The 9,910-nt window shown below is 39.9% G+C and overlaps 1 protein-coding gene across 1 annotated transcript in view; it reads left to right on the top strand.

Moving 5' to 3' along the window:
* Positions 1 to 8,990, top strand: part of Carmil1 (capping protein regulator and myosin 1 linker 1) — a 303,045-nt gene extending 294,055 nt beyond the window's left edge. Inside the window, exons 38-39 of the mRNA XM_033761782.1 lie at positions 1,464 to 1,613; positions 8,465 to 8,990. Of these exons, the coding sequence (XP_033617673.1) occupies positions 1,464 to 1,613; positions 8,465 to 8,601 (287 nt within the window). The 3' untranslated portion in view covers positions 8,602 to 8,990. The remainder of the gene's footprint in view (positions 1 to 1,463; positions 1,614 to 8,464) is intronic.
* The last annotated feature ends 920 nt before the right edge of the window (positions 8,991 to 9,910 follow it).

Below are 9,910 nucleotides of genomic sequence, written 5' to 3'. Positions count from 1 at the left end.
AAAAAAAAAAAAAAAAAAAAAAAATCATAAAAAGATAAAGAGTTTTGATTGAAGCTGAAAACTATTTTTTGTCAAATAGAGAAACCAAAGCCATAAAAGGTAGCTGATATCCATAATCATTTTAGACAGAATAAGTAAGTATAAGGTTTCCTATTCAGCCAGGGCCTTTAGAAGACTTGATGTAAAAAGAAGAGCCTTCAGGCATGCTGGTTCCAGGTGACCTGAGGTACTAATTGTCCCTGGGCAGCTCGATTCTCCCCACGCCATCCGCTCTCTCATTTCTGCCTTCATTGCCTCTCCTTTCTGCACTTGCTCAACTTTACATCTTTGCTTTTAAGGAAGCTTTGGCAATGCTTTTGGGGATTTTGTCAGGGGAAAAGGGGAAGGGGTTTTAACAGTAAGTAGAAATGTTCATTTTATTAAAAGCAGTGGCAATATTGAAGGATTCTTCTTAAATCAGAAAGTTCAGTAAAGAAATCATTGTTATGATATATCAAAAAATTGTTTTTTTCTACATGCCAATCAATGATAAAGCAAGGCCTGCAGTAACTACCCCTTCCCAGCCTCATGGGTAATGGTCTGTGTATCACAGAACCTTTCCAGTTAACCAAGTGGGTGATATGCTGGATGACACTAGCAGGCTTTTAGCTGCTGTGACGAGTTACATGTTCTTTTCTGAGGAAGTTAGGTGTTGAGGTGTTCCTCAGACATTTCAAAGATTTCCTCATTTCCCCAAGAGCAAATACTATGCGTGGTTCATGCCCGCATCCTTAAGTGGGTTGGTTGGGACTGCAAAGTTATGGAGACCATACTTTCTCATGTAGGATTTAGAATAAGCTTGTCACAAGACATTATGCCAATGCTAGCACGTTGTATTGAAGTTGGCTCAGAAATACACGTGCTGTCGGAGAGAAGCTTGGTAATGTCCAGGGTGGTAAGATACTTAATTTAAACTTATTCCTTAGCTCCTCTACTAAGGTGGCTCGGGAATGGTAGCCACTCGGGAGTCCTGTCATTTTCCTAAACTGTTCCTGCTGTGCTCATTCCTGTTTTCTTGTATATTATTCATGCTGGTTACTTCGTTTTCTTGTTCTGTGCCTCCCTTTGGACTAGCGTGCCCAACTAATTTCTGAAACAGGTAAATTGCTGTGATTCTTCTGGATTGTTCCATAGTGAATGTGATTTTTGTTTAATCCATTGTGGAATCAAAATGGTAATACTGGGGCCTTTTTGTCAGTACCTTTTTGGGGCAGATTCAGAGCTCACCTCATTTTGCACGACATTTCCATAATGTTGGCTGTTGAATTCTGTAGAGAACGATGTATCTGCTCAGGACCAACTCGATAAGTTCTTGAATCCTAAGTCGGGTGGGTGAGCTGATATTTAATTTTTAATATTAATATTAATGTCAACCCCTTGATGTATTTGAACTATAAAGGGTAAAATGAATCCCTTTTCCTCAGTAGTGCAAAGAGGAGATTATTACAAAAGACATTCAGATCATGACAGTGGCAAGCCTTCCAGTAGAGGGAAAAGATCTTCAAAACTGTCCTCCACCATTGCAGAAGAGGAAGTGAATGCAATTGGGCACAGGAGGTCACAGCCAACAAATGGTTAGAGCCTTCAGTTATCATCCCTTGCCGACCCAGAGCTTATGAACTGGCACTAACAAAAACAAGCTTCCAAGGGGTAACTTCTATTATGGGAGTGGGACTGGGCTCAGTCATGCAGCAGAGTTTTTATTCATTCTAAATGGCAACAGGATGGTCCTAATATTTGAGGAAAAATATATTGACTCCACAATCTAAAATTAGATATTGTATCTAAAATTAGATATTAGTTACCTTGGTGACTGCCCATCAGATTTTCATGATGGAGAAGATTTATTTTTATATTTGGGGTCATTCATTCCTTCTGTTCATTTCCTCTTACACCTTTTCTGTTACCTTTCAGCTGGAATTGGGTCAGAAATTCTTAGAGTAACAGAGTTATCCCCTTAAAGAATATTGGCCTAATAATTTCCACTCTTAGGAAAAAATCGATAAAAATGCAGACCTGGGATCATGCACATGGTCTTTCAGTGCACATTTTATGACCCTTTAGTAAGAAAGAAAAGATAACCAATTAACTTTTTTAACTTTGGGGAACAATTTATTCTCTTTTCTAGCAGATATTCTTATGCCTTTTCTGTCTTCTATGCCACCCTGTAGTGGATTCTGTAATGTTCTTTTCAGGTGAAAACGGTCTTAGCAGACAAAAAGGACACAGATTCTAACTCATTTTGGACCACCATTGGGGAATTTTAAAACAAGCTTTCCCAACTCAAAGAGGAAATGTTTTTTGTGTGATTAAAGTACTACTTATCTCCCCGGGTAGTAGCTTTTCATAAATATGATTTGAAGCAAGGCCCCGTGGTGCCTGCCTGTAATCCCAGCACTCTGGAAGGATGAGGCAGGAGAATTGCAAGCCCAGCCTAGCCAACTTAGTGAGACACTATCTCACAATTTAAAAAAATATTAAAGGGCTGGAGATTGAGCTCATTGCAAAGCCCCCGGGTTCAATTCCCAGTACCACACAGACACACACACAGACACACACCTTGAAAAATCACTTCAGGCAACTTTGAGCATCATAAAAGAATATACAGAATATTCCAATTTCTGAGATTTTCCTAAAGAACTTCTGTCTTTGGTATGAGGCTTTTTTCTTCCTGTAAAACTTTATCAGAGGTTACTGTGCAACTACTTGGGATCCTAGGGGTCAAGCCTATGGCCCAGCACTGTTGTATTACTCTGTGTCCCCTGCCAGTCCCTCAGGAAGCATTTCAGGGCACAAGCTAATGAGAGTGACCTTATCATAGAAATAACTTATTTTTATTTCATAAGGGTGAACCGTGTGCAAATTCTCAAACATCAACATTATACCACGCGTAATAAACCTCATGTGTCCTCTCCAGCTCTAACTCCAGTGGAAAATTTAAATCTGTACAGCCCTGGGAGTTGAGACTGGGACACCTCAAAGGTGACCTGCTTTCTCTGTAGGAATGTACAGTCCTTGACACAGACTTTAAAACAAAAACAGTGTTTCCCAGCTCATCACCAGGAACCTCATTTATGACTAGCCAGCCCCTCCGGAAGAGCCTGGAGTTCTGAGGCATACTAGTTAGAGGACAGGGTAGACATTAGGATGCTACCCGCAGCATAAAGCAAAGACTCGAAATCTTACAAGAATAGAAGATAAAACACTCTCTTGTCAGGTAGCACATGCCCTAGAGAAAACCAGTTGAATTGGTCCGTCACTTTCTCTCTCACTCTCTCTCTTTTTTTTTGCCTTTTTGTGGTGCTGGGGGATGAAAACCAGGACCTTTCACATACTAATCATGTGTGATGCCTTTGAGCTACATCTCTGTCCCGTCTTTCACTTTTTAAAGAATTCCCTGTGTGTATTTATTTTCTAAAGAATGTCAAGAGTTATTTTTGAGGTTATTTTAAGTCAAAATCTCTGTCCCTGTATTCCTCTTTTGTTAGACGCCTGAGGTAACATAAATATTTCTAGAACCTGGAAATCTGCACTTAAACTATTATATTCAGTGATATAGATCACTTATTAACAAAGCATCCTGGATACAGTGATCCTTCAAGAGCCACTAAAAGTATACAACAGAAAGAAGCCACCCATAGTATCACACGAATCAAAGCCCAGTGAGGCTTAGAATTAGCTAGAAGGTGAGTGCAGAAATAGCCAAGTCATGCAGAGTCCAGGGGAAGACATTCTGTGTCTGTCTCACATTTTTCTATGACCAAATTCTCCTTGTGCTGGATTATATCAAATTTTGATGGAATTAAATAGGACCATCTTGTATTAGTTTTGTTTCCTTGATTTCTCAAAATAGGCATCAGGAGGTAATTTTTTATCAGTTAATTCAATTAAAGTAATTTTACATGTAATATCTTAATTTTGTTAGTGCCGATTCCTAGCATTTGACGTCTTTGCCTTTGAGAATTGCGTAGCAGTCTGCTTTCTGAATGGTTCCTGGCTAAAACAAATAATATTTACTAGACCAATTCATGGTGCGTACTTTCCTCCAAGTCTTTTAAGAGCAGCTTTGTTTACAACTAAAACAATTGAATTTCCTAAATCATGTATTTCTGATACAGAGGCTATTGTTCTCAAAGCATGCTGCATATTCTTTGTCATGATTATGTTTTAACTGTGTGGCTGTTTTAACATTAATTTGACAAGTAAAATGTTTACTCTGTCTTACTGGAAATACTTGTAACTGTGCATCTTTTGAATTTCATATTATTTCTTCTCTGCATTTAGTTACAAACTGTGATATTTTCATACCTCATTGGCATATATCCTATTTTCTTGAAGAAAATAGTTATTTTTACTTGGCTTGGCATGTGTTGTAGTGGATCCTACTCGTATGGCACATCTGATTCTGAGACCCCTTTTCCATATCGCTTGCTTCTTCTGTACTCCACCAGGCCGCCAAAAAATGTTTGGCTGTGGCCTACAGGGTCTCAGAGCTGCATTCTGCACTTTCCCAGATCCATGTTCTACTTTCCCAATAAAAATCCTTAAGAGAAAGTTAGCAGTTGGTTGGCATTTTGGGCTCTTCCTAGATAAGAATAAAAAAATCAAGGCCAACTACCAAATATTTTTTTAAGGTCACCATTTTTGCTTCCCGAAAATACAGATGTCAGTAGAGCTTACAGTGGGGACAGTCTCAAATTTTTCTGTGACTCTCTGACTCTGGATTTATATGCATATATCAGGTTTTTAATTAGCAGATGCACATTTGCATCTATTGCATATGCAAAATCAGATCACCTTCAAGAGCAACAAACTTCACGTCTAAGCCTCTCTGCAATAGTGCGACTATAGACAGGATACAAATATGTATGCAAGGATTTGTGGTGCATAAATTACCCTCTCATTTACTCAAGTATCTTTTACCAGTGATTAGTACACAATGGGAATAAATACATGAAAGGATACATGTACAGAGATGCTTCAGCATTCTTAACTGTATAAATACACTGAAGAAGTCCAGTTTATTTTTTACCCTTTATAAAATCAAACATTAAATCAAGCTACTTAGGAGGAGCCCTTTCTAAATTAGTAAAATCCCTAAATTTTGTAAATATTTTTCAAATGAGTTCCAGAGATTTAGGTTTCAAGCAGACAAATTCTACTTATACTGTCCTTTAATGGAAGCCTGACCAAACCTACTTCAATATAATTGTAATTAGCATCTTAATTATATGCAATCAAATAGATGCTCCCTAAGGGCTGGAAAACAAACTTGACAAAGAACATTCCTCCTACAAAGTTGTTTATGCTGGGGATCTGCACTGATCCTGCTGCTGGAGGCTGGGAGACTGTGTGCTCTGGTTTCTAAGCTCACTGCCTTAGTTGTGTGGCTTGTTCCTTCATCCCTGTGCCTCAGTGCCCCTCTCTGAATACACAGTGTCTCTCTACAGAACTCAGGACGTGTCACCCTGGTCCTAGGCTGGGTGGATATCGTGTGCATTCACAGTGGGTGGAGTTTAATCAATGAAGGTGAATTTACTTAGAACAGCCCCCTCCACTTCTGCTGAGGATGGAAACCAGAGCCTTGTACATGCTAGGAAATTGTTCTCACTGAGCTACAGCCACAGGCCTAGAATGAGTTTTTAAGTAGTGTTACCACCTTAGTGATGCTTTTTCTGCTCTCCTGAAAAAATGTGGGCTTCTTCCTTTCAGTAACTATGTTGCTGCCATTTTTTCCTGCATGACTAATAATAGTTCTGTGTCACCAACCCCAAAGTTTATTTAACTTGGTGATCTGGGCTCTTCTTGCCTCCTTCCCTGCTGTTTCCAGAAGCCCTGGAGGACTCAGAGGCCCTGTGTCAGGGACTTCCAAGAGTCAGTGCTGAGTGGAGACTAAAGGAAGGACAGTGCTCATTCCTGAAGATTTTTATGTTGTATTTCTCTGATTTTTAGTCATGCCTGCTGTAATGACCCTGATTGAGTTTTTATCTATGACATAAACATTTTGAATTACATAATACTACTTCATTTTTATTTTTTGGTACGAGGGATCAAACTCAGGACCTTGTGCTTGCTAGGCAGGCACGGTACCACTGAGCTAAATTCTCAGCCCACTTCTTCATTTTTAGAAGGTGTTTTTATGACATGTTATATAGCATAAATTAGACCTATGATTTCCCAGAAGCTAAAATAATAGGGTGTAAAGTTTATTATTTTGATATAGGAATTAAAACAAATACATTCACTTTGAAGACAAATAAATCGTTTTTTTGTTTTTGAACCTGTAGTGTTGCAAGCTTATTTTGAGTCATTTGATACTGAGAAATCATTTACTCTGGTTTAAAATAGAAGGAAAAATTGATAGCAGCTCTCACAAGCTCTACTTTGAGGTTAGATTTGTTGCAGAATATTTTCAAGACAAAGGTATTAGGAGCCTTCCCTGCATCCCCCTTTTTCTCAGTACATACAGAGGTTTAGAACTTTAAAAACTCATGAGGGGCTGGCGAATTAGCTCAGTGTTTCCTCCACCTGCCTCATAAGCGCAGGGACCTGGGTTCGATCCCCAGAATGAAAAAAAAAAAAAAACACAACTCATAAGTGTCCAGTTGATTTTGTGATAAAAGACAAAATATTTATAGATATTTATCCTTTTTTGTTTTGTTTTGCTACTGGGGATCAAGCTCGGGTCCTTGCGCTTGTGAGGCAGGCGCCAGAACCACTGAGCTAAATCTCCAGCCTGATATTTATCTTCTTTATCCAATTTTGCCTTATTAATAACTCTCAAAAGATCAATTGCACAGCATATTTAATTTTTTCTCCCAGCACAAGCTTAAAAAATTAAAAAGCAATCATAATATTTCTTGTTTTTCTATCCCATCTGAGAATTTGCCCAAAGATATTAGACAAAAAGAATTTGAAATTTTAAAATTATGTACTTCTATGATGAGAGTTGGAAAGGACTTTTCAGAGTTTTGGGTAATTTCAGTTCAATTTCATCAAGTAAAATCTCTAACCTGGGCTTAGTGGTGCACTCCTGTAATCCCAGCATTCTGGGAGGTGAAGGCAGAACGATTACATGTTCAAGCCCAACCTGGGCAATTAAATAACTTGGTGACCCTCTGTTTCAAAATTTTTTAAAATAAATTAAAAAGGCCTTGTATTTAGCTCAGTGCAAAGGCCCTGGATTCAATCCCCAATACTTAAAAAAAAAATCTAAATTGTTATTATCAAGAGACTACAATCTGTTCCTGAAAGCTAAGAGAAGTACTTTATTATGTTTATAGCTTTACCTTCCTGAAATCAGTTAAACATTTAAATAGCCAGCTCCTGTTAGGTTGGAAATGTGAGCATAATGCAGAAATCAATGTGATAAAAAGCACCCGATGAATCTGGCAGTATTCTGGGGGACTGAAGTAATGTGTTCTTGGTTGGATCGTTTGAGCTTCAGAGTGAAGAGTTTGCTGGGCCCTTCTTTCAAGCCACTTTACAAAGGGTTTGGCTCTGATGTTTTTAGCCCCAGGTGAGTCTGTATAGCGGGTAAGGTGAATGACTTTGCCTTGCCTTTGTAGCTCTGCCAGAGTGCAACAGCCTCCTAGCCTCTCACAACAGTCAGGCTGTCATCCAGGTGGAAAGAATGCGAGCTTTGGAGGGTGGATTGCGCTTAACTTCTGGTGCCAAATTTTGCAAAACCTTCCTTCTAGGGTAATTGTGAGGAGTAGCAGTAATGAAAGTGTCTAACAACTTCTAACAGTGATTCTGCCACCGTGGCTTTGTAAAGTCTCAGTGGATCCTTCACATTTATCTGCAGTCAGAATAGGCAGCAACGTGGTGATTCCTTTACCTGGAGGGTTGAGGTATTGCAGGAAGTATTAAATTCATTCTCACTGTACTTTGGTATTTATTCATAGGGAGTGAAGAGATTCCTTTCTTAAACAGTGAAGCTGAGCTTTGCTGAGGCGTGGAGAGGTCTCAGATTCCTACACCTTTTCCTGAGAGCCTACCCCAGAGCAGGGATAACCAAGCATGAATGCTGGGAAGATGCCAAATGGTGCATCTGTCCCCTGTGGGAGGAAGCAGCTGAGACTGAGGAGGTGCCCTGTGCCGAGCAGCCTCCAAGCTCTCCTCCTGCCCGCCTCCACCCCGCCATCCTTACCTTTCCTCACTTCTGATTCTCAACCACATCTATGAGAGGTTCCCCCTGTCATAAACTGTGTTTTTATGCATTTGTTTGTTTTAATTTGTTTCTAGCTTGGTCGGTTTGTTTTAAATCTGTCTCGAGTCTCTGAACGTAATAGCAAGTTTGTTTCGGAACCATCCCCTTCCTCGCCTTGCCCAAGGCTCCTGCATCTCCCCGAACTGCTGGACAGGCCACTCTCCATCCTTGTCTTGTCAGTTAACAGCACCACTTCTTGCCTTTCCATTTCAGTGTCAAGGAGAAGCTGGGGCCCACAGATCCAGGAGTATCAAGAACAAAAGCAACAGTCCTCCAAAAAAGAAAGCCTCCAAGGCAGCAAATCTAGTGACTCCGGAGAAGAAGCAGAAAAAGAATTTATTTTTGTGTAAAGGTTACCCATGCCAAAGTCTTCTGTGCAGGGAGCATTTATTAGCCATCAGAGAGGAACCACGGCCAACACCTTTTCTTCCTTTCTCTTGATGCTTTACTCTCTTCTTTCCAGTCTTTTATTTCCTGCCTTCCCTCTCCCCTCCCTCCATCTTTCCATCCCTCGTTCCTTCCTTTTGTTTTCAGAACATAATGTTTGTCAAAGCACATTTTGGGACTGGTCTTCCTCCAGTCCCTGTGTTTGCTTTCTAATCATTGCTTCATAAGCCCTTAGTGAAAGCCAGCAATTCTTCCTTGGGCCCTACTTGAATTTCTCTGAAGCAGCTAGAGATCGCCCTGCGAGCTGTGGTTTTGGAGGTTAATGGAGTAGCTGGCTGCAAACTCAAGTGAGTAACTCCATCTGGAAGACGGGGTGGCTGCTGAAGGTGTTTGTGTCCACTCTGCACATGACTCGATGTACCAATTTTTTCTTGATGTATGCAATTGCACATTGTAATTATATTAACAGAGCACATTAATAAATACTTTGTATAAATTATATATATTAGATCTCGGGTATGGTTTTTACATTCTCCCATGGGGAACTAACTTCCTTCCTTGATGTGGAATTGTACATTTTAAAGCTTGGTGAGTGGCCTTCACATACCATGGACAAGCACAGCCAGAGGAGAGACACCGTGCCCAGCTTAGTGTATATACAGATTGGAATGAGGTTTTATGAATATTCATGTTTTTGAAGGCTTTAATTTCTGTCTGCATATTAGCTTTTGATGTGTGATTTTAAGAGAGAATACTTTGACACCTGTAAAAAAAAAATCAAAATACTACTCTTTATACGACATTTCACAAATAAATTCACTTACATTACAGGCTGAAGGTATTTTATTCATATGTATATTTATACCAATAAAATGATTTTACAAGTGGAATTTTGACCTCCTCTGATCACTTTTTTCATTCACATTGGCTTGTGCTGGTGAACTTGGGATTTGTTTCTAAAATCTAGGTTAATTTCAGTTCTCAGATAATCAGCCAGTCTGGGAACCATTCCCTCCAAAATGAGTGTGACTGGTTAATTCTGCTGCCTGCTGTCACGACTGTGAAAGGAAAATGAAATGGGCCAGGAGGGTGTAGACTTCTGCATGTGATCCAGATCCCATCACCACAAAGACAGGGTCATGGAGGATGCTGGAGTGAGTGCGAAGTGGGCTTGAAGAAGATGAGCGGCACAGTCATCTGTTGAAGAGGCAGAGAAAGGCGCTTGAGTGACATGACGCTGCCCTCTTACTCTCTCCCTTACCACCCCTTGGC

Source organism: Fukomys damarensis, unplaced genomic scaffold (assembly GCF_012274545.1).
Source record: "Fukomys damarensis isolate Sample0158 unplaced genomic scaffold, DMR_v1.0_HiC HiC_scaffold_10, whole genome shotgun sequence".
NCBI lineage: Eukaryota > Metazoa > Chordata > Mammalia > Rodentia > Bathyergidae > Fukomys > Fukomys damarensis.
This window is presented reverse-complemented; position numbering and strand designations above follow the sequence as displayed.